Consider the following 23,653-nt stretch of genomic DNA (forward strand, 5'->3'; position numbering starts at 1 on the left):
GCCACCCCTGGAGTGCCCCCACCCACGGAGGGTCCATCCCTGAGCTCCACATGGGACACTGCCAAAGGTGACACTGAGACTGCTGTTCCTTTATTCACCCAACTTCTGGCAGCACAGAAAGCCTCCAGATCTGTAGAGCTGTCCCAAGTGCTTGCCCACAGCCTGCCCAGCCCAGGCACACACTGACACTGCCCCTGAATTTCTCCTGCAAACCAGGGAAGGCCACAAAGTCAGGTTCTGTGTTGGTAACATGTTTCTGCATCCCTGTTCCACACTCCTGGCCTGTATCTTCCCATTCCACACTCCAGCAGAGTGGGATCAGCTCACCTGGCCCTCCTTGGCTCCCTCACACAGGACAGAGCAATAACCCATGTCCTGCATATCAAAAGCTGATCCTGGACACAAACCTGTTGATGTTTCCTTTCCATTTCCTCAAGCTCTGCCTCCACCTTTGTCTGTTTTTCTTTCACCTTCATCAGCTCCTCGTCCTTGGCTTGGAGCTCTTCTTCCTGGCGAGTGACCTGCAGAAGAGGCTTCACCTGCCAAGGTGGGAGATGAAAATGTCAGAGCCTGCATCACCCGTTTACAGGTGAATGGAACAGACAAGAACAGAGCAGAAGGAACCTTGGTGAAGACTCTCCACCACTGCCAGTGCCTCAGCTTCAAATACGCAGCACAATTCCTCTGCAGGATTTTCAGTGCACTCAGCTGCTGCTGCTTCTTTGCAAAGGCCCTGAGGACAGCAAAAAGTTAAATAAATAAATGTGTTCAATACAGCTGACCATCATTTAATTTTTGGGTTACCCAACCCTACAACACTTACAGACCATAAACAGGCTTACTTTTAAGTTTCAGTAACTACACTGAATTTATGAGTTCTTGCTCCTACAGAGTCAGAGCAAGAGCTGCATTCACCACTCCCAATAATTAAAAATGCTGTTTGCTCTTACTCTCAACAGGCTTTTTCCTTAAAAAGACAAAATCAGGATGGATTAGCCACTTCAATTTTTAAAAAGCAGCTTTCCAAAGTACTTCCAGGACCCTCCAGTGGGACAGGAGGAGAGACAAAGGAATGTGCAGCCACTGTAAAGGGCTGGGTGTGCCACAAAGGCAAGAGCAGGGAAAGGAGATGGTGTTAAGGAATGAAGGTGCAAATTCTCCCAGGCAAAAACCCTCTTAATACCCAGGGTACAATTACAGCTCCTCAGGCAACACACTCAGAAAATCTCTCCTGAAATTCAAGTCTTAATGCACAGCTCCCCAGCAGAGGGGCCTGAGAGACCCAAGGGAAGACCCAGCCCCAGGAGCACACTCACTTCCTGGCCAGGTATCCCCTGCACACTGCCTGGAAGAAGATGATGATGTCGGTGATCTTCAGGTCCCGCTCCTCCTCCAGGTGTGCCAGGACTCCAGCTCGGAAGAAGATCTTGCTCTGGCCAATTCTGTACAAGTTGGGGTCCAGCTCCAAGGCTCTGATCTGAACAGACAGGCAAGGGCGTCGGTGTTACTCCAAGGAAAGGACAACTGAGGGGAATTTTTCAATGCCCAGACAATATTTAGCTATGAACACTTACCATACGCTCACAGGCCTGCTTACCATCCATGAAACCTTTGGGAATTGCATTGGGAGTGAGGATCTCATACCTGGAAGGCAAATGAAAAAACACCTTTACACTCAGCAATAAACAGTGTGAATTATAGTATAAACTTATAGCATGAATGAAAAAACACCTTTACACTCCCCAATAAGCAGTTTGAATTATAGAATAACCTTATAGCATGAATGAAAAACACCTTTACACTCCCCAATAAGCAGTGTGAATTATAGAATAACCTTATAGCATGAATGAAAAAACACCTTTACATTCCCCAATAAGCAGTGTGAATTATAGTATAAACTTATAGCATGAATGAAAAAACACCTTTACATTCCCCAATAAGCAGTGTGAATTATAGTATAAACTTATAGCATGAACAACAGTGACCAAGTGCTCAGTTAGGGAATTCCTCCAGAAGCTTTTCCAGCAGCCAGTTTTGGATTGTTTCCCCTTGCCCACTGCCTTCAGCATAAACTGCAGTAGTTAAACACGTGAAGTTCAAGGCCTCACAATCAGGTTTTGATTTTCTTTGAGCTGTGCTGGGGCAGAAGGGAGGAATGTGGGGTCTTCAATTATTTAATAAGGAACTCAAAAGGCTGTGGCTGCTGCTGTTACCTCTGCCTGAATTCCTGGAACACGATCCTGTTTGGGAATCCCTGCCGACAAATCCTGATTCCTTCCAAAACCCCGTTGCACCGGAGCTGGTCTAGAACCAGGTGTGGGTCCAGTTTTCCAGCCTGGACAAAACAAAACACGGATTATTCTAATTGGTATCAGTGGCAAACTGTGCTTCCAGCTTTTCAGGCCAGAAGCCAAGTGGGTGAGTCAGGTGATGTGGTGGTTTTTAGGGTAGGTAGGATTTGGTGAAGGGGAGATTTTGACTTCATTTTAGAAGGCTGGTTTATTATAGTATGATATATTACATTAAAAAAGATTATACTATAACAATACTACAAAGAATAGAGAGAAAGAATTATTAGAAGGCGAGATAGGAATAGAAAGGAATGAATAATAAAGTTTTGTGACTCCCAGAGAGTCCGAGAGTTGCAGCCTCTTCCATTGGTTACCAAGTAGAAATATTTTATATTGACTAATGAAGAAAGCACCTGCTGCATCCCACAGCAGCAGATAACAAATTGTTTACTCTTGAAGCTGAGGCCCTTCAGCTTCTCAGGAGAAGAAAATCCTAGCAAAGGGATTTTCATAAAATATCGTAAGGACAGTCAGGGGGCGTGCAGGGGGCTCAGAGCAGACACTGCTCGGTGGGCGAGGGAAGGCAGGCAGGCAGGACGCAGGGCTCAGCACAGGGGAGACAAGGAGCAGCGAGCAGGACGGGCGGCCTGCAGCCCCTTACCCTCTTCTCGTGGTTGGGGATGATGCAGCGCACGAAGTTGGGGTTGGTGTTGCGGAGCGTGGCCATCAGCTTGGTCAGGGACTCCTTGTAGAGCTGGCCCACGGTGCGGAACATGCCCTTCTTGGTCTTGTAGGCCGAGCCGAAGGCCGTCTCCGTGATGCCCGTCACCTGGTCCAGCCCCACGATGCGATCCACTGCGGGGGGACGAGAGCAGGGCTGAGCGCCCCCCGAGGGGCCGGCAGGGCCCGGCGCCCCCCGAGGGGCCGGCAGGGCGCCGTGGTGGCACGGGGACAGCAGCAAAGCTCGGGGACAGCGCCGGCAGCGCCGCGGGGCCAGGCAGCGCAGCGGGACCGCGACGCCGGGCGCAAGCTCGGGGACCGAAAGCCACAGAGTCATCCAGCACACGAGGGCAGCTTCAGGAGGGACAGGCTGAAATATCCAGCTCTTTCCTTGCAGTTCTACATGACCAGGAAAGCTGTTTGCTGCGTTTAAGTCGCTTTCTGGAGATGTAATGGCAGCTCTCTGAGCTCTCACAGTGCACAGCGTTTCTGGGTTGAACATTTGGAATTACACTTCTGTGCATGAAAAGCCACTTATGACAATAGAATAGGTTAAATAGAATGGGTTAAACCTGAGTTTAGTTCATGTTTTAACAGAAATTTACAGAAGAGTTGGAAATAGTGTTATTTCAGTGACAAGAGGGGAAAAAGATCTGCCAGACTTGCGCTCAGCTGCTGTTTGGGAGAGTTCTTCCCATTTCCTAAATGCACCTGCAAAGATCTCCCTGCCCAAAAGACAAGTGTCAAACCAGGAAAACTCCACACCAAAGCACTTCCAAGCTGCCATAAAGCATCACAATGGAGATCTGTCTTTGATTTTTTGGGACATTTTGGGTAAGGGTCTCAAGGGTTTGTTTTTCAGAAGCAGAATTAGAAATGTGAGTGCCATTAGTAAAACCTCGAAGGTGATTCCATGTGCAGGTCAAGGATTGTTCAACAGTTCACTAAGAGATACAGAGGTGGCTTCACACCTCAGTAATTACAGCTGGAGCCTCTCAGGACTGAGCAAATCCCAACATTTGTGGGTTCTCCATGAAATCCAAGCTGGGCAGCCAGAAACAAGGAATTATTTGTAGGCTACAGCTTCACTTTTGTCACATTATTTTCAAATTCATTTAAACCAAAGCAGAGGGAGTTATGCTTTGCTACCAGAATTATCTGACAAATAAGGGACACTATTTAACTTCTTCCTAATATTCAACTGGTCAAAGGTCCATTAAAAAAGTTAAAAGCAGAGAAACACAGGGCAGCAAATCTGAATAATCAATTCTAAGTCTTGCATGTAGAGCAGAGCCTAGATCTCCCACAGGGTTTTGAACACAAGAATTCAACTTCCTAAAGTTGGAGAAATAAGTAGGAGGAAAGGTGTTCATAAGGCCATATCCCAAATATTTGTTTTGAAGCAGAATTCAGTCCCAAATCAGACATGGGATAGAGACTACAGGGAGTCAGTTTTATAGAGAATTAAATGATTTCAACATGAGAAACCTGCACCCACCAGGCCCCACTAAGGACTGCAAGCACTCAGCTTTATTTCACCTTGTGCTCCCTAAATTTGGCAAACAGACCTGATCCTGCACAGTTCTGTGCTGCTCCCTCTGTGCTCCAGCTCCAGGAGGGTGATTTACATTCCAAACAGGATGCCTGGAGTTAAATGGAAGTTCTGCCTACAGGTTTAAAGCATGAGCTGCATGACTGGGCCATCACCCCTGGCTGGAGCCTTGGATCAAAGCTCTGCAGGAATTCCTTCAGGAGCACCCCTGTTTCCTCAGGGATGGGATGCATCAGGAGTGGTGAAAGACAAACCCAAAATCTGAGGGCACAACCATCCATGTGTTTCTAAACTTGGGGGGAGGAATCCAAGAAGGATGAGGAAGCTGAATTAAATATCTAAAGTGCTTTCAAAGACATTCCAAGGGCATTTCTTGATTTCTCAATACCCCAAAAAACATCTGCAGTTTATACAAATATTAAATTTAATAGGCTTTTAAATAAAAGAACAATTCCAACAAGGCTGGAAGAAGTTGACTTCACTTTCTACCCCCACTAAAACTGCAGCACTCATCCTGATACTTTCTTGAGCTCTCTTCCCAAAAGGACACAGCCACATCCTAAAACACCCCAGAGTTTTGTCAATGTTGGACTGCAGAAAGAAGCTTGATAGTGTTCCAAAGCTTGTGCATTCTCTCAAATGCTTGCAGCTACCAGAATTGTCACTTAGAGGCAATTCTACATCTCCTCATGGAACCAGGAAGCAACAAACCTTTTCATCTGCAATGCAAAACTGGAGATGCTTGGTGTGTGTGCAGCAGCAGCTGGACAGGAATGCACTGGGGGCCCCGGGGGGGGTTACCTAAATTCAGCATGAAATGAGAAGTTCATGCAAGCCTACGAGCAAAAATGGTTCTCCTGGAGGTACAACAGCCCTGCCTTTAGTAGGCCTAGTGTTTTATATCCATTCACCTGGTGGCTCATGAAGACCAGAAATATTGTCATAGAAACAGGCTCTCTGAATATTCTGAATCTCTAAGGCAGAGAAACAGCAGAAACACAAAACAGAAGAGCAGATACACAAGACACTTGAGTTAGTAAAAACAACAGGTTCATCAATTGCAAACACACTTCACTGTGCTACAAAAGCAGTCAGGCCACAACACATTCCATGCACATTTCAACGCTCTGTGGGAACAGGGGTGGAGGATTTGGACCAACACACAATTGCTCTGTGTGTGTCCTCCAAGGGAAAGGGGCAGATCCCCAACCAAAAAAGTTCTTTAAGGATTCATTAAAGCTGCTCTCTGTGGCTGCCCAAAGAGGGAAACTCAGCATCCACCTCATCACCACCTAAATCACGAGCTTCATTTCCTCCTCAGGTAACAAACTGCAGGGTTTATATCCTGTGACATGTAAATATAGTCTAATCAGTAGACTGTCATGTCAAAAAGCAGAACAGAAAGGTCCCTGCTCAGTATTTATGTGGCTATTTCTGCTTTTTGGAGTCATTTGGTGCAAGTACTGGTAAATACTTCCAGGTGATGAGCAGGTAACCTGGCTGAGCAGCAGAGTGCAGTTAAAACTGGATTTGATTTTGATCTCAGCACTGCTACAGCTGCTACTGCGAGGAATTTTAGGAGATGTGGATTTCCAGAGTACCACCCACCACTGCACAGGAAATAACTGTGCTGGTGCTCACAGAGACAGTGTTTACAATGGTTTACCAACAGCAAGAGCCAGCCCAGCTGCTCACACTCAAGACTCCACTGCAGTAAGTCCCAACCAAGAGTTCTGGACAAGATTCCACGTGAAATTGGACACAGAGGAACAAGTAATAAGGGAGTATCAGTTCCAGTAATGAACATGAGAAGCAGCTACTCAGAAATGGTACATGTGCAAGGGACCAGAGGTGCAACTCAGCTTCCTTGGTGTACTTTGGGCACTAAGTAAGAGAGAAAATGCTGTAGGGATTTACAATGGAGAAGTGGAGGGTGAGGGAGGAACAGGCATAAAAAAACCCCAACCAACTCATCCAGCAAGGTGAAATCACCAACAGTGTGTGCTCAGAGCTCTCTTACCATCCTTCCAAAGCTCAGCCACGAATTTGTCAGAGGACTGGTGCAGGAGCGTGGCCACGTTGTCGTTCAGGGGGTCCATGTTCTTCATCAGCCACTCATCTGCCTTGTAGTCCACCTGCAGGGCAGCCAAGGGCTCAGGCTCAGAGCAGAACCAGCTGCAGTTTCTATTTCTCAGCACCAAACATCAGAGGTGCTTTCCTCTCAAGGCTCAGAATCACCAAGGAGCTCCAGGCTCAGCCCCAGCCCTGTGCCAGCCCTGGGTGCTCCCACCTGCTGGCTGAGCCTCCTCAGGACAGCTCAAAGTACCACGAGTTTGTTATGCTTTTGAAAGAGTAAATGGGGGATGTCTTTAAAATTCAGCAATCTGCTTTCTTACTGACAGCTGGGTGATAACTGCTGCCCAGTTTATTGCCAAAAGACTTTTCATTGTGAAGATGTAAAGCCAGCTCCAGCATGGACACCAATGACTTTATCTAAATTACTGGAGAGTAAATTAAGGATGTGCTGCAGCGTGATTTTTTAAAATTTCTCTACAGTATTTACATTTAAACACTTGGTTCCATACAGAAAACAAAGTCCTTCTTTAAAGGGCCAAACCTGTGGTTTCCAAATAAACCCCAGCTCAGCAGCTAAAAAATCATTGATACCAACCTGAGTTTCATCCCAGCCCAGGGAGCCCTAAAATTCCCTTATTCCCTAAAATCTCTGTAGACCAGCATGGTTCTGCTTCAACCAAGGCAAAAGTTGTCAAGTTTTCACCCAGGCTTTGGAAGGAAAGCAGAGTACTTCCCCCAGACCAGCCTTTCCAAACCAGAATTTAATGCTGAGCCCTTACCTTCCCTGCATAGTGAATAATGCAGAAGTCTGCTTTGTCCTTTAGCTGTCTTGGCTTTTGGAACTTGGAATGAGTTCCTTGCTCTTGGACCAATTTCTCCACAAATGTCTTGTCAGTAGCTTTAGGGAACCAGCATTCTTCATCCAGCAATGCCAGCACACCAGGAGGGTTTGCCTGAAAAGCAGTTTGAGAATGTGTTCATGTTTATGTATCTATATCTATATATATATATATATATATATATATTTCAAAGTTTAGTATTTCCAGTGCACCACTGAACATCCCAATAAGGGTAGTCCAAAATGCTCCAAGTTCAGCTAAAACAAGCTGTGAGGGAGTCCAGGTCAAGAAGGATGTTATGGCTGATTCAAACAAACATATTCCAATATCCATGGGCCACCACTGAGCTGACCAGAGCCTTGCTTTGCAAGGGTTTCTATTTGAAAGGTTCTGAGGGAATGCAAAGTTCACCCTTTTGGTGAGAGATGTTTCCATGTACCTGGCATCACACTTACAGAACAACTGGGAGGATAGAGGTTTGCTTTGAAATTAATAAATAACTTGAGGTGTTTTAGGATATTCACCTAAACATGTGCACACTGAGAGCAGCCACGCTTGTCCCCTGAGGCTTTTTGGAGGAGATTTTACCTTCCAAGGAGGCAGAACTTTCTCAGTTCCACACACAAAGCGCAGACCTCTGATAACTGAAAGATTTCCCTTTTCCCACAAGAAGACAGGAATGGAGCTTTTCTGCTGGTCAGGAGGCACAGCAGCACTGGGAGCTCACCTGCACCCCAGGATGCACACAGACAGGCAGGAGGAGTTCCTGCACTGCCCAGGTTTCATTGAAAAGGTTCTGAGATGGAAAGAACAAACTTTCAGGAGTCTCTGCTCTCCCCATCTGCTCCTCAGCTTCCATGGACTGAGCAGCCAGAGGAGGATGTTAAAAACCACAGTGACTAAAACCACTTTTAAAATCCTGGTTTCCTATTTGCAAGGCAATTTTCTGAGGGGAAACTCTATTCTACACGAAGTTTCAGGAATTTTGCTATTGAAGGAAGTCTACCAGAAGTCTTGGAAAAACTTTCTACCCAAGTCCCAAAGCTCCTACACCACAATGGCAGAGTTTAGTGACACTGACAGGATTAATGACTTCATTAGTACCAGGAAAAAAGGTATAAAAATAGCAGCTTCATATCTTGAGCTCAGTGTTTCACACTGACATAAGGGCAAAATCCCCTCTGGATAAATCCTTTTATTAACAATACACAGTATTTTAGATTTGAACTTCAGCACTCCAGTTAATTCCCTTTTAATGACAGCTCCACAAAGAAATGTCTCATTTGCAGGCAGCAAAAGACACAGTCAGCACTCCAAGCTCTCCTCCTCAGAGCATTTGTCATGTGCAAACTTACAGGTCTTTCAATTAAGTCAATGCAAGGCTGCAGGTCCAGGCCAAAATCAATGAAGTTCCACTCGATGCCCTCTCGCTGATATTCCTCTTGCTCCAGGATAAACATGGTGTGGTTGAATAACTGCTGCAGCTTCTCGTTGGTGTAGTTAATGCAGAGCTGCTCAAAGGAGTTCAGCTACAAAATAACATCAGTGCTCAAGAATGAGTCAGTGACAAGATCTGGGAGTGAGAAATTTGACTTTATAAGGAAATTCTCCAAAACTTTGCGAAGTTCGAATGTAACGTAAAGAAAACTGGGAAGCAATTCCACCAACCTCCATTACATAAATTATAGTAGGAACAACTATCACACATGAAGAACGATTAGAGATTAAATTATGACTTTCTGGCACTGTAATTTGGGGCTGTCAAAGCCTTTGCACACCCAAACCAACCCCTGGTGTAAGCTCGGACCACGCTGCTTTGGGCGCCTCTGCAGCTGTCCTGACCCCTCAGGAACGGGGAAAGGGAGCCTGAGCAGGGCAGGGAAAGGGAGCCTGAGCAGGGCAGGGAAAGGGAGCCTGAGCAGGGCAGGGAAAGGGAGCCTGAGCAGGGCAGGGAAAGGGAAGCCTGAGCAGGGCTGTGTCCCCCAGGAACAGGGAAAAGGAAGCCTGAGCAGGGCTGTGTCCCCCAGGAACAGTAAAGGGAAGCCTGAGCAGGGCAGGGAAAGGGAAGCCTGAGCAGGGCTGTGTCCCTCAGGAGCAGGGAAGCCTGAGCGGGGCTGTGTCCCCCAGGAACAGGGAAAGGGAAGCCTGAGCAGGGCTGTGTCCCCCAGGAACAGGGAAAGGGAAGCCTGAGCAGGGCTGGTTCCCCAGGAGCAGTAAAGGGAAGCCTGAGCAGGGCTGTGTGCCCCAGGAACAGTAAAGGGAAGCCTGAGCAGGGCTGTGTCCCCCAGGAACAGGGAAAGGGGAGCCTGAGCAGGCTGTGTCCCCCAGGAGCAGGGAAAGGGGAGCCTGAGCAGGGCTGTGTCCCCCAGGAACAGTAAAGGGAAGCCTGAGCAGGCTGTGTCCCCCAGGAGCAGGGAAAGGGGAGCCTGAGCAGGGCTGTGTCCCCCAGGAACAGGGAAGGGAAGCCTGAGCATGGCTGGTTCCCCAGGAGCAGTAAAGGGGAGCCTGAGCAGGGCTGTGTCCCCCAGGAACAGGGAAGGGAAGCCTGAGCAGGGCTGTGTCCCCCAGGAGCAGTAAAGGGAAGCCTGAGCAGGGCTGTGTCCCCCAGGAACAGGGAAGGGAAGCCTGAGCAGGGCTGTGTGCCCCAGGAGCAGTAAAGGGGAGCCTGAGCAGGGCTGTGTCCCCCAGGAACAGGGAAGGGAAGCCTGAGCAGGGCTGTGTGCCCCAGGAACAGTAAAGGGGAGCCTGAGCAGGGCTGTGTCCCCGTACCTCGAAGATCTCAAAGCCAGCAATGTCCAGGATGCCAATGAAGGAGGCTCCCTGGCGTTTGGTCCTGTCCAAGGCTTTGTTGATGCGGTGCACGAGCCAGCGGAAGAGGCGCTCGTAGGTGGCCTTTGCCAAGGCCTCCACTGCAAAGTCTGCCTGCAAACCCAAACAGCAACATTTATTTACCCTGGAAGAGCCCTCAAAAGGACACAGACGTGGATGTTATACAAATAACTCAGTCAAGGAAGAAGCTGGATGGAGTTAATGCCAGTGAGGAATGAAAACAAGCAGTAGGAACAGTTTGGAGTTTGATCAATGTGAAGAAAAATTTCTTTCTAAACTGTTCCACAAAAACAAAAGGTCTCCAAGTATTTGATAATGTCACAACATGAAAGGAGGAAACCAGGAGAAAGTCAAGGAAAGGGAAAGGTTTCTTCTATTCTACAAATGATTTTTACCATATAAGAACATTTCACAAAGACAGCAAAGCTTTAACAGAGCAGCAAACACTCAAAGCCAATTGTCTTTGTCAGGAGCTAACGAGGACGAGGCAGCTTCCCTCGGCCTTTAAAGCACCTTTGAGAGCTCACCTGTTCTTTGGTGTGAGCACCTTTGAGAGCTCACCTGTTCCTTGGTCTGAGCACCTTTGAGAGCTCACCTGTTCTTTGGTCTGAGCACCTTTCACCTTCCAGAGCTCACCTGTTCCTTGGTGTGAGCACCTTTGAGAGCTCACCTGTTCTTTGGTGTGAGCACCTTTCACCTTCCAGAGCTCACCTGTTCTTTGGTCTGAGAACCTCTTACAGCTCACCTGTTCTTTGGTGTGAGCACCTTTCACCTTCCAGAGCTCACCTGTTCTTTGGTGTGAGCACCTTTCACCTTCCAGAGCTCACCTGTTCTTTGGTCTGAGCACCTTTCACCTTCCAGAGCTCACCTGTTCCTTGGTCTGAGCACCTTCCAGAGCTCACCTGTTCTTTGGTCTGAGCACCTTTCACCTTTCAGAGCTCACCTGTTCTTTGGTGTGAGCACCTTTCACCTTCCAGAGCTCACCTGTTCTTTGGTCTGAGCACCTTCCAGAGCTCACCTGTTCTTTGGTCTGAGCACCTTCCAGAGCTCACCTGTTCCTTGGTCTGAGCACCTTCCAGAGCTCACCTGTTCCTTGATCTGAGCACCTTCCAGAGCTCACCTGTTCTTTGGTCTGAGCACCTTTCACCTTCCAGAGCTCACCTGTTCTTTGGTCTGAGAACCTCTTACAGCTCACCTGTTCTTTGGTCTGAGCACCTTTCAGAGCTCACCTGTTCTTTGGTGTGAGCACCTTTCACCTTCCAGAGCTCACCTGTTCTTTGGTCTGAGCACCTTCCAGAGCTCACCTGTTCTTTGGTCTGTGCTTTCTGCACGTAGTCCCTGCCCACTTTGATGCGGGGCGTGAGGATGGCGCGGGTGAACTCCATGACGTTCATTCCCAGCAGGTGGCAGAGCTTCTGTGCAACTGTGAGGGACACAGGGATTAAAGGGACAGAGGGACAAAAGGAGCACTGAGACCCTGCCCTGACACCTGGAGCAGCTCCTCAGCGGGAGCTGGCATCTCAGGAGCCAGCACAGGTGCCCAGGTCAGTGCCCAGCCTCGGGAGCTGTGTCCCCAAGGCTGGCAGAGCTCTCCAGAGGGACACAGCTGGATGTCCCAGGGGAGCAGGGAAAGGCTGGAACTCATCAGGTGCCAGCTCATTAACAGCTCATTTAGCTGCTTTGAAAGGGAACACATCCCTTTTCTGATGCCCAGGAACAAAGGACAGGATGGGGACATCACACATCAAATCCAAAATCTGGCTGAGGGCGGGCAGCTGTGCCAGCCCAAACCAGGGCTGTGCCACCTTTCCAGGGAGCTGAGGACTGCCCAGGCCAGGCTGGACAGGGCTTGGAGCAGCCTGGCACAGTGCCAGGGGCTTGGAACGGGATGAGCTTTAACCCAAACCATCTGGGATTCCAGTATTTTACACAGAACACCACCACAGGCATCGGTGCACTCCAACAGCAGGAGCCTCCTGATGTCACTCCATTCCTGGAATAGTGCACCAGCCACAGCAGCCCTCCAGACTCCTGCTGCATCAGTCCCTCACCGAACACGAGGCCCAGGAGCCTGGCTGGTTGTGATTCCACACTTCTAAAAATGACAGTGACACTGAAGGTATTTTTAGGCCCAGGGAAGTGTTGCCCTTTAGCAGGAAGCTCTCCACGCCACCCAGTAAGAACTTGGCCCCTTATCTTTATCATCTGATAGTTTCTTTTACTGTCAAAATGAAAATAAAAAGCTGTTTTTTCAAATCAGCCCTGGAAAACAGATGTTCATAGTAATATATGAGAGTCTCTGCTGCATTATTTTTTTTTCTTTAGTATTAAGAAAAAAACTATTATTGCTCTTTAACGTTGAGATTCTCTGTCTGGTTCACTAGAAGGGTTCATGACCTGCCACACAACCAGTGAAATCAGGGGAGTGTCACAAACTGAGCACTCCCTCACCTGGGCTGCAAACAGGAGCATTTCTGGGCTCTGAGTACACAAACAGGCACCAGCACATCAGATAAAACTCACAGCCTCAGGGGGCCAAGTAGGAAGTGCTCTCAGGATCTTTAAAACAAACAAATAAAACAGGAACTTGGGCATATTAAGTAGCCATGGGATACTGTAAAGGATATTGCAGGGCAAGGAAGGAGGGCCCCAGAGCACCCCAAATACCCCGCTCAGCTCCCTGCATAACCCAGGGACAGGGAATTTGCTGTCCCAGCCTTTCCAGTCAGTCATAAGCTGTGCTTCAGGTGAGAATAACCCCAATAAACCAGAGCAGGCGTGATCCTGGCCATCAGCTACTGAGCATGGGAGGAGGCTGCAGGCAGCACTTCTGAGGAAAGTGCTGCCACCTCCAAGGGCAAACGTGTCACAGCAGGGCAGGCTCACACTACCGCAGCTGGATCCGTCCTGCACTCTGAAATAGTGATCCTCATCTGAGGCTCACAGCATGGTTTGTGGTGGAAGGGACCTCAAATGTCACCCAGCTCACCCCCGCCACAGGCAGGGCACCTCCTTGTTTGTCTGTCATGAGAAAGGACCATCTAAAAGGTGGGACTGGAGAAAACCCTGACTGTCCTGACCCATGTTTTATTCCTGCTGGGGTTTGGAGAGAAAATTCTGAATTAATGACAAAGCCAAGCTACTGAGGAGCTCCTGTCAGAGGAGCTGAACCTTGTGAGATTGCCTTGAACTTCTGCCCTCTCAGCCACAAGGTCCCTGCCCATCCTGGTGAGCATGGATTGACTCTCCAGGCACAGCTTCTCCATCCTCCCAAGCCACAAAGGCTCCGTGGCTGCTCTGCTATCTGCATGGAACCCAGGATTTGTTTATCCCATTTACCATCTCCAGGGGAGAATCTGCTTCCCAGGCTCTCTGAATGGGTTCCCAGTGCCCACACAGAGCCAGTGCCTGCCCCGTGTCACACCCAGCCTCGGAGCAAGGGCAGGCCCTGTCACACACTGATTTCTCCAGGGGATGCAGGGAACCCCTCACAACGGGATGTGACAAGAAAAGACAGATCAGTTACCCTCAATTCCTTCAGAAAGATGCAATAACTTGGACCATATAGCAAATTCTTAAATACAAGAGGGCAAAAGTATGCTTTAATTGTGATCTGAGCTTTTCAGGCTTCTGGCTTTAGAAGTGAGAATTTTGTATCCATCACTAGAAATATCCAAGAGTATCAAGGTATTTATAGCCAGTGCTGTAATTCAGAATTGATGTCTAAAAACCAACGGTAATGCAATTAAAGTCAGGACAGCCAGGAAGCATCTCCGTCTTTCCACATGGACCATGACCTGGGGGGGTTCTCTAAACCAGCAGGAAAAGCCCAAAAAATTACCCCTCACCCATCTCTTCTCCCATTGCACCACAGAAAGTGCCAAAAGCCAGGTCAGTACCCACTGACCTTTAACCCCCCCGGGCAGCAGCCACCACCCTCAAAAGGACAGTGACAAGGACACTTTTGGGCTTAGCAGGTGACCCAGGTGCTCAGGAACTTGGGCCAGCTACAGAATGAGACAGGCAAGCAGCTGAGCTGTCCATGTGCAGCAGCTCCTGGGAATGGGGCTCCCCTGCCCTCCCACTGGTGCCAGCTCTCCAAAGTGCCTTTCAGGAGAACATTTCAGAGGCTGGCACTGCATCCTTCAATAAAACCTCACTTTTTTTTTCTTTTTCTTTTTTGGGTGGGGGAAGAAATCTCTCCTTCAAAATGCAGATTGCATGGCAGGCACTGATAAACTCAGTGTCAGCCACGCTGCCAGGACACTCCAGAAAGGAGCCTGCTCCACATGCAGCATTCCTGCCTTCAGCCACTGCACCGTGCAAGTTGTGCTTGGCTCCAGGGCTCTTATCATTGGCAACAAAACTGCTCCCAGCAACCAAAGAAAACAAACTGATTGAAGCATGAACTTCTTCCTAGGGCTTAAGTCTTCGGAGAGAGCAATAAACAAGATTACAACCAAAATACTCCCTCCAAGCTCAGCAGCAATGCAAACAGCATCAACTGCCCTGCTGGACACTTGCACCGTCTGCAGCAGGAGATGGAGGGGAGAGGTTCAGGAACTGCCTGCTGGTGCCATCAGCCCAGGCCTGGCTCCTTTTAGCCCAGAGCACTCCCAGGGATGCTCAGCACTGCTCTGTGCTTGGCGAGACTGCCCTGGGCACCGGGCACAGGCGGGGAGCTCAGCACAGGGCCAAGGACACCCTCAGACACGGGAACTCACCAGTGTTCTCTGGCATGGAGGCCTGGTCTGTGTTTCTCTCCTTCTTGAAGGAAATGTTTCCAAACTGCAGCACTGAGGACACCACCTTCAGCATGGCTGTGATAACGAGAGACATGTGCATCAGTTCTGTGGCACGGGGCTCAGCTGAATGCATTTTTCTCCTGTTCCTCGTGTCACTTTCCTTCCAGATTCCAAGGAGAAGTTCGGGGAGGAAATACAGTTTGTACTGTGCTTTTTGGGCAAATGGCTCGAGTTCAACTCCAGTTGGAGTGAAGCAAACATTCTCTTCAGGCTGTCAGAGACACTGAAGCGACACTGAATTTGGTGACCCTAAATTAGCAGTGTGTGTGTGAGAGAGAGGGAAAGGACCCTGAAAATTCCAGAGGCTCCGTGACTTACACAAGATCTCATCGTGTGAAAAGCCCATGATATGCATGGCTTCCATTGTCTCCTGGAAGTTGTCCTTGTCTTGCTGCCCAGGGATGGGGATGTAGCCATTAGATAAAAATCTGTAATTGTTAAATCCTTCGAGCAGCAGGTCAGCTGTGTGGGGGGAAGGGCAAGAGACAGAAAAATAAGCTCAGCAGTGCTGTTCACACCCACCCCTGCTCTGTTCTCACTCAATTCCCCAGCTCTGCTTTAGGAAGCCAGTCCCTCAGAAATGGCTACAAGCCAGGACAGCAGCTTCTGAAACCCTAAAAATACAAGTGCACCTCCCAAGCTGAGGCCAGACTCAGACTCTCCCTGCAGCAGCCTCCACGAGCTCTTCAAGGCATTAAACCAGCCCACAGAACGTGACCCAGACCCAGCGCCATCCCAAATCCTCATCTGGAACATCCTGAAGGGAAATCTCCACTGAAAGGTAACAGACCCAGGCAGAAATGGAGCTGGGGATTGATGATCCCATCGAGGATGTGAGCACCAGCTTATCTCCTCCAGGAGGAGAGGACAAATCCTCTGAAGTTTGTATCTTTATGAGCTTCACTTATCACAACCCACCAGGAATTCCCAAGGAGGGGGAAAAATCCCTAAAGAGAGTTGAGATAACCACCCCAGCACTGCAGTCCTGAAGAAACCCCAGGGTTTCATTAGGTTTGGGTTAAATTTCTCTGTAGGCTGGCGGAGATGGGGCTGCCTGTTTCCAGCAGGGAACTTTGCAGCTCCAATCCAGGGACTCCCAGGCAGAGCCTGCCCAAGGTGGGCTTTGGCAGGGAGGAGACACTGGCTTGGAATGGCAGAGTGGCTCCCCAGCACATCTGATAAACCCAGCAGAGATTTCAGGGCAAAGCTGCCCCGCCTCTCCTTTTAAAACTCATCATTCACAGCCACAGAGCAACTCAAACCCACCCCACACCCCTGAAACAAGCAATGCAGCACCCAACGGGTGCCACATGGGCAGCCCAGCTTACACTTGAGGTGCTCCCCTGCTCCAGCCAGGAGCTGGTAGAAGATGTGGAACGTCCGCTCGTCCTTGGCCTGACGGACGGCTCGAGACTTCTCCAGCAGGTCTGGGGTCACCTGGAGTCAAGGGCCACCTGCAATCCCTGCTTCAAAACCTCCAGAGAGCTCCAGAGCAGGGTGTGGGATCAGTCTGAGACTGCAATCCCTGCTTCAGAACCTCCAGAGCAGGCTGTGGGATCAGTCTGAGACTGCAATCCCTGCTTCACCCTGCCTCAGAGTGTACAGAGAGCTCCAGAGCAGGCTGTGGGATCAGTCAATTTTAGGAGTAATATCCAGAGCAGCTGGGGCTGCCCCTGGATCCCTGGCAGTGCCCAGGGCCAGGCTGGACACTGGGGCTGGAGCACCTGGGACAGTGGGAGGTGTCCCTGGGACAGTGAGAAGTGTCCCTGGGGCAGTGAGAGGTGTCCCTGGGGCAGTGGGAGGGGTCCCTGGGGCAGTGGGACATGTCCTTGGGGCAGTGGGAGGGGTCCCTGGGGCAGTGGGAGGTGTCCCTGGGGCAGTGGGACATGTCCTTGGGGCAGTGGGAGGGGTCCCTGGGGCAGTGGGAGGTGTCCCTGGGGCAGTGGGACATGTCCCTGGGGCAGTGAGAGGGGTCCCTGGGGCAGTGGGAGGTGTCCCTGGGGCAGTGAGAGGGGTCCCTGGGGCAGTGGGACATGTCCCTGGGGCAGTGGGACATGTCCTTGGGGCAGTGGCAGTGTCCCTGGGGCAGTGAAAAGTGTCCCTGCCATGGCAGGATGGGCACTGAGGTCCCTTCCACCCCAAACCAGGCTGGGATTCTGTGACTGGACCAGGTCCAACATGAAGTAAGAGATTTCCAGCTGGTGGAAACCCACTGCTCATCTCAGCCACCCCTGCCATGTCTGCACTCCCCTCCCTGCATGCCCCTCTCCGTGCAGCCACTGCCTCATGGATCAGCTGCACTCTGGCTGAGGGGGAGCTCCCGTCCTTCTCCATCCTCACTGCTACTCCTGATCCCAAGAAAGCAGAGCTGCTGGACTCAGGGGTCCTTTCCTACCCAAAGTGCATTTGCCATTCCTTCCGAGCCTCGCATCTCCCCACACCAATCCACGCTGCCTTCCAACAGCTCCCCCGTTCCATTCCTGCAGCAGGTAGTGCCTGATCAGCTGCCATCAGCTGCAATCTCATTTCATTTTTTTATTTCCTGGTATCCCATATTGTACAGCAAATGTAGGACGGGGATTTGAAATGACAGGGCCAAGGAAGGGCCCTTGTGATGAAGAAGAAATTCCCCAAGAGTTAAATGCTCCTGTTTCCACAAAGCCATGGGCAAAACAATTCATCTGCACTTCCCTAAAGGCTGCCTTCATTCCTGTGCTATGGGGAATGAAAAAAACCCACTTATCACTGCAGCATATTTTGAATAACTATAGATCCTTCCCAGCCTTATTGGGAAATCACATTTTCTGACAATCCCAAACATTCAATGCTCAGATCAAGCAGTTTCAAAACACAGGAACCAAATGGAAACTGAACTACAGCACTGTTTATGATCAATATTCCCTTAATGCTGTTTAGCAAGACTCCCAGCTCCATCCTTTTATGACCACTCCACTGCTATTCCCCCAGAAAACTCAAAATTACACAACACATTTTCAGCTCAGAGAAAACAACTTCAGGGAAGGGCTTTCAGTGCCAGTGTTTTTACTTGGTTCTACACTCATAAAAAAGAACAACTCTTGGAGCTAAAACTGAATTCGCTTTGCATTAATTTTTGTATTAATTACAATTAATGAAGTTAATAGAAGGCCTTGTGCTACTGAACCTTCCTGGCAGCCAGAGGAGCGGGGCTGTGGCCTGGACCAGGAGCTCCTCTGCAGGCAGGGGCTGCTCCTGGCACCATCAGAGGCTCAGCCCCTGCTCAGGAAGGCTCTGGGGATCTTCAGAAATGTCCCCAGACCAAGCACATTTCCCATGGTGTCCCCTTCAAACACAGCCTGGGTTTAGGGCCAGCCTGAAAACCCCGCAGGTTCCAGGGGGTGGAATTTGGGAGTTTAGGATTTCTGAGCTGATGGAAGATGCTGAACCTGTGAAATCTGAGCAGTTATTTTGAAACAAAGGGAGAGGTGGATGCTGTCAGAGGAATGTCCAAGCGTGGCAACCTTTCACTGCATTCCAGCGACTTCTAGGGTTAAAAGCAAAACAAAGCAGGGCAGCTGCATTGTGCAAGATGTGGCAGGAAAAGGATACAGGTCTCAATGTTGGCCCCAACAATGTAACCAGTGACATCGAAGTTAATCCTGATGAATTTGCCCTGCCAAGGAAAGAAGATTTTTTCATAATTACTTCTTTTTTTTTTTAATTAAAACAATGCTGTCCATACCAAAGATAACCCAAATGCACTCATGGATCAAGGATTTCCCAGGTTTAGAGGAAACCTTTCCCCTTCCGTGGGCTCAGCCATCATTCCAAGGGAGCACACAAACACACTCCGGGGATTGGGGAACCCCTAGGGCTTCCAAGGGAGCACACAAACACACTCCAGGGACTGGGGAACCCCTAGGGCTTCCAAGGGAGCACACAAACACACTCCAGGGACTGGGGAACCCCTAGGGCAGGTTTATTTGGGATCCAAACTCCTCTGAACTCCATTTTCCCCGAGCAAACGCTCTGGCTGAGGTGGGAAGCAATGCTGAGATTCCAGGGCTGCACATTTCTGTGGCATTTTCTGCTGCCCCAAGGGGCCTCAGCTCCTCAACCTCAGCTGCTCCTGGCCCACAAGATTGCTCCCTCCTTTTCCAAAAGGCCTCCATGGCCCCTCCTCAGCTGCTCTAAGGCTGAATTCTGTTGACAGCGTCACAGCACTGAGCCAGGGCTTTGGAAAAGCTGCATCAGAGGGAAGCAGTCAGAGCTGCCACAGAAATCCAGCAAGCCCACTCTCCAGTCCAGTACAAACCAGAGCCTGATCCCCTGGAACACAAGGGAACTGCCTTTGGTGGATGAAAAAAGGGGAGAAAATCAAATGCACCGGCCACGGGGCTCCTCTGCGTCCTGCCTGGGGCACCAGGAGCAGGGCAAGGCTGCCAGAGCTGCAGGGCTGAACACCACCACCTCTCACTTCATGGGAGCACAGAGATTTTTAAACCAGGTTTGAAAATGGCTGTTAAAGATGATTTTTTTTTTTTTTTCTGCATGAGATGAGACCATCTGGAATGAATTAGACTTGTTCCTTCATGAAAACAGAGCTGGAGCCATCAGAGTGATTATGTTCACGATGGCAATGCAGAGCTCAAAATAACACAAACCAGATGCTAACATCTTTTAGGGAAAGAAGTATTCTCATTAAATTAGTGCAGCCTCCGATGGATTCAAGACAGGTAACAAAGTGGAATCATTGTGCAGTGAAACCTGTTGATGTTATAAATCCTCTACCCAGCTTCTATAAGCACCAGGAAACATTATCAATAACAGGGCTGTGAAATTTAAAAAGCTGGATTTCCACAAAACTGTGCTCTCCCTTCTCAGCTGAAAGGGCTGATGCATTTAGTCATACAGTTTTCCAGAGCTCTTATCGTGGAGTTGAGTTCATGCATTATAAATCCAAGCAACTGTTGAAATGTCAAAGGCAGACAAGAAATCTTTCATTTGTTCTGTAAATTTTAGTGCTGTTCTCGCAAGCAAAAAGATTTAATACCTCCTGTACACTTTTGAAGTTTTACTAAAAACATCTTCCCCCTGAAATAAGAGATGGCTCTTTTTTTTTTTTTTCCCTTTCCTTCAAAGGAAAGGAAGTTCTAAGAAGTGGTAAAAAGCTATTTATTCATCCTGAGTTCCACCACAATTTTTAAAACAATGGAACCCATCAGAAGTGGTTATCAGCCACCAAAACGCTGTGAACAGCAGGCAGGGGCCCAGCAAAAACACGGAGCAGCTACAGCAGTGCCTGACACCTGGGCTAGGTCACACAGTGCCTTTTCACTTTCCTGCAGTAAATCTGTACATTTAGATGAGTTTTTTTATGCAAGCTGTGCGTTTTTGCAGAAATTCAGGATGCCCTCTCCAATCCCATCCCTGCATGAAGTCCCAGCTCTGCACAAGCAGGCTGCAGGCTCTGCCAGTCCTTGGGGCACCTGACAGCAATCCAGCAGCATTTGTGCACAGCAGCCCAGCTCTGGCTGCTGGCCTGAGAGCTGCTGGCAGCCCAGGGATGGCTGCAGCCACACTGAAATCCCTTTGCCAAGAGCCCGTGAGGAGGTGCCTTCAGTGAGCCCGAAAGCAGAAGGCATTATAGGGGAACCTGGATTCCTGGAGGAAGAGAAGAGAGGAATTGTGGTTGTGGTATTTTGTGAAAATCCCTTTGCTAGGATTTTCTTCTCCTGAGAAGCTGAAAGGCCTCAGCTTCAAGTGTAACCAATTTGTGATCTGCTGCTGTGGAATGCAGCAGGTGCTTCCTCCATTGCTCAGTGTGGGATGTTTCTGCTTGGTGGCCAATCCAGGGGGCAGCAGCTCTGGGACTCTCTGGAGTCACAGAACTTTGTTATTCATTCCTTTCTATTCCTGTCTCGCCTTCTGATGAATCTTTCTCTCTGTTCTTTGTAGTACAGTTATAGTGTGGTCTTTTTAATGTAATATATATCATAATAAACCAGCTTTCTAAAACAGAGTCAAGATCTCCCCTTCACCAAGTCCAGACTGCCCAGAAGACCCGTGGTAATAAACAGTGACCCCAGACATGGCAATGAGGAATCTCCTGAGAGCAGCTGGAGAGCAGCTGGCACAGGGGATCTGTGCAGCAGCAGCAGCAGGCTCGGGGCTCTGCAGGGCACTCACAAAGCGAGAGGAGTTGTCGTTCTTCACCGTCTTGGCGTTGCCGAAGGACTCCAGGATGGGGTTGGCCTGAAGCAGCTGCCTCTCCAGCTCCCCCTGCAAGCACAGAGACACAAACACGGCCAGGTTAACCCAGAGCACCCAGGGGCTCTGCCTCTCCTCCAAAGGGGATTCTCATCTTCCCCTCTCTCCCAAACCTGCCGTTCCTCCATCCAGGGGTGAGCGTGGCTGGATTTTGGGTGGTGTTGCTCTGGGTGAGGTTTGTTAATCAAAACACACACAGAGACACACACAGACAGAGCAGGGACCAGCCAGGACTCGATGGATGTTGAAAATCACTGAACATGGGAAAGAAAATTCACATTCAGGGCTAATGAAATCAGGCACAGACCTCTGAGTGCTGAAGGGAAGAAACCAATTTCACTGATTTAAGGTTTTAGATTTAAACTTTGTGCTGACGATACAGCTATCTCAGGACACCTATTTCCAAACTCAGAAATACCTCTTTTCAAACTTCCTCTCAGGTGAGTGAAACTGCCCTTCAGTCAGCCAGACTGAAACTCATCTCATTGCATCACCTCTGACCCGGCCACAGCAGCACAGCAGAGCTGAGCAACACCAATTACCAGCACTGGTTTCAAATTGCTCAATCCAGCCAGCATTGCTCAGGGTGCTTAATGCATTTGTTAAATGTTTCTGTCAGCTCTGGCCAATGAGTTTGGAATTTGAAGTACTTATCTCAAGGAAATTGCACAACAGCTTTTACAAGTTCTGTCCATGAGGAGGTCTGGTAACAAAAAAAGTCTGTGCTGCTTCCAAGAGCCCAGGAGGCACCAATGTACACAGGAAAATATATTGTCTTCTGGCTCTGAAGGATGGTTTGGGGAAAAAAATTTAAGTGAAGCTGTCTGGAATGTAGTCTCCAATCTGACGTTTGTGTTCATGAACCTGCTTTTTCCAATTATTTATAGGCTTGGTGAACAAAGGCCCAGAGCAAGCATCAAAGAACAGGAAGCATTAAGTCTCTTAAGGCTTCCACACGGGGTCAATTCTTAGCCAGGAATTTTTAAAATTCACTACTTAACACCTAAGAGAGTTTTATTTGTATATTGAAATGTATTTCCAGCTCTCCTGGAAACAAATGGCTGCTCCTTCTTTTATGTGACCTCAAGTTATCTGCTCAGAAGTTGCTTACTTCCAAACGTGCTCCCTTTGGGACTACACATTCCCTAAATGCTGGGGTGGGTAAAGAAGGAATAAATGCAGAAGGAATAAATGTGAGCCTTAGCCCAGAGCAGAGCCAGCAGTGCCATGGCAGGGCTGCCAAGGTGACAGCTTAAAAGCACTTTTAAACTGACAAAAAACTGCAACTGGAGAGAAACTGGATGCCTGTTAACAGCCAAATTTCCCAAATAAAGCCCCAGCCCCTGGAATGCTCCGCTCCCACCTCCCCTCTCCTCTCGCAGCTCCTGCGGGCACACCAAGACCCAGGGGAGCATTCCCCCAGCTGGGTTAAACCCAGTAAACCCAGGTTAAACCCAGGTTAAACCAGTGTGCCCAGCTAGGGCAGGAGCGTGGCACAGCTGGCACGTCCAGCTCTGCAATGTTTTGGGAAAGAGATGCCCTGAGTGCACAGGGAGTGCTGCATGGCGTGGCTGTGTGCCACCAGCACTGCCTGGGCTGCAATAAACCTGCAGTAAACCTGCAGTAAACCTGCAATAAACCTGCAATAAACCTGCAACAAACCTGCAATAAACCTGCAACAAACCTGCAACAAACCTGCAATAAACCTGCAGTAAACCTGCAGTAAACCTGCAGTAAACCTGCAGTAAACCTGCAACAAACCTGCAATAAACCTGCAGTAAACCTGCAGTAAACCTGCAACAAACCTGCAACAAACCTGCAACAAACCTGCAACAAACCTGCAACAAACCTGCAACAAACCTGCAACAAACCTGCAATAAACCTGCAACAAACCTGCAACAAACCTGCAACAAACCTGCAATAAACCTGCAACAAACCTGCAACAAACCTGCAATAAACCTGCAACAAACCTGCAACAAACCTGCAACAAACCTGCAATAAACCTGCAACAAACCTGCAACAAACCTGCAACAAACCTGCAGTAAACCTGCAATAAACCTGCAACAAACCTGCAACAAACCTGCAGTAAACCTGCAATAAACCTGCAATAAACCTGCAACAAACCTGCAATAAACCTGCAATAAACCTGCAACAAACCTGCAGTAAACCTGCAACAAACCTGCAACAAACCTGCAACAAACCTGCAGTAAACCTGCAGTAAACCTGCAACAAACCTGCAACAAACCTGCAACAAACCTGCAACAAACCTGCAACAAACCTGCAACAAACCTG

At 49.0% G+C, this 23,653-nt stretch overlaps 1 protein-coding gene across 4 annotated transcripts in view; it reads right to left on the reverse strand.

Moving 5' to 3' along the window:
• Nucleotides 1-23,653, reverse strand: part of MYH10 (myosin heavy chain 10) — an 88,541-nt gene that overhangs the window by 18,805 nt on the left and 46,083 nt on the right. For 2 of the 4 annotated variants that reach the window (XM_038157018.1, XM_038157017.1), the window contains 17 exons: nt 21,281-21,373; nt 18,701-18,764; nt 16,441-16,539; nt 15,431-15,574; nt 15,032-15,127; nt 11,612-11,730; nt 10,248-10,400; nt 8,834-9,007; nt 7,419-7,592; nt 6,584-6,698; nt 5,475-5,537; nt 2,953-3,146; nt 2,214-2,335; nt 1,575-1,644; nt 1,317-1,477; nt 625-733; nt 408-539 (listed from right to left, as the gene is read on the reverse strand). In XM_038157018.1, the coding sequence (XP_038012946.1) occupies nt 408-539; nt 625-733; nt 1,317-1,477; nt 1,575-1,644; nt 2,214-2,335; nt 2,953-3,146; nt 5,475-5,537; nt 6,584-6,698; nt 7,419-7,592; nt 8,834-9,007; nt 10,248-10,400; nt 11,612-11,730; nt 15,032-15,127; nt 15,431-15,574; nt 16,441-16,539; nt 18,701-18,764; nt 21,281-21,373 (2,082 nt within the window). The remainder of the gene's footprint in view (nt 1-407; nt 540-624; nt 734-1,316; nt 1,478-1,574; nt 1,645-2,213; nt 2,336-2,952; nt 3,147-5,474; nt 5,538-6,583; nt 6,699-7,418; nt 7,593-8,833; nt 9,008-10,247; nt 10,401-11,611; nt 11,731-15,031; nt 15,128-15,430; nt 15,575-16,440; nt 16,540-18,700; nt 18,765-21,280; nt 21,374-23,653) is intronic. The other 2 variants (XM_038157019.1, XM_038157020.1) reach the window with 1 other exon arrangement.

Source organism: Motacilla alba, chromosome 18 (genome assembly GCF_015832195.1).
Source record: "Motacilla alba alba isolate MOTALB_02 chromosome 18, Motacilla_alba_V1.0_pri, whole genome shotgun sequence".
NCBI classification, from domain to species: domain Eukaryota; kingdom Metazoa; phylum Chordata; class Aves; order Passeriformes; family Motacillidae; genus Motacilla; species Motacilla alba.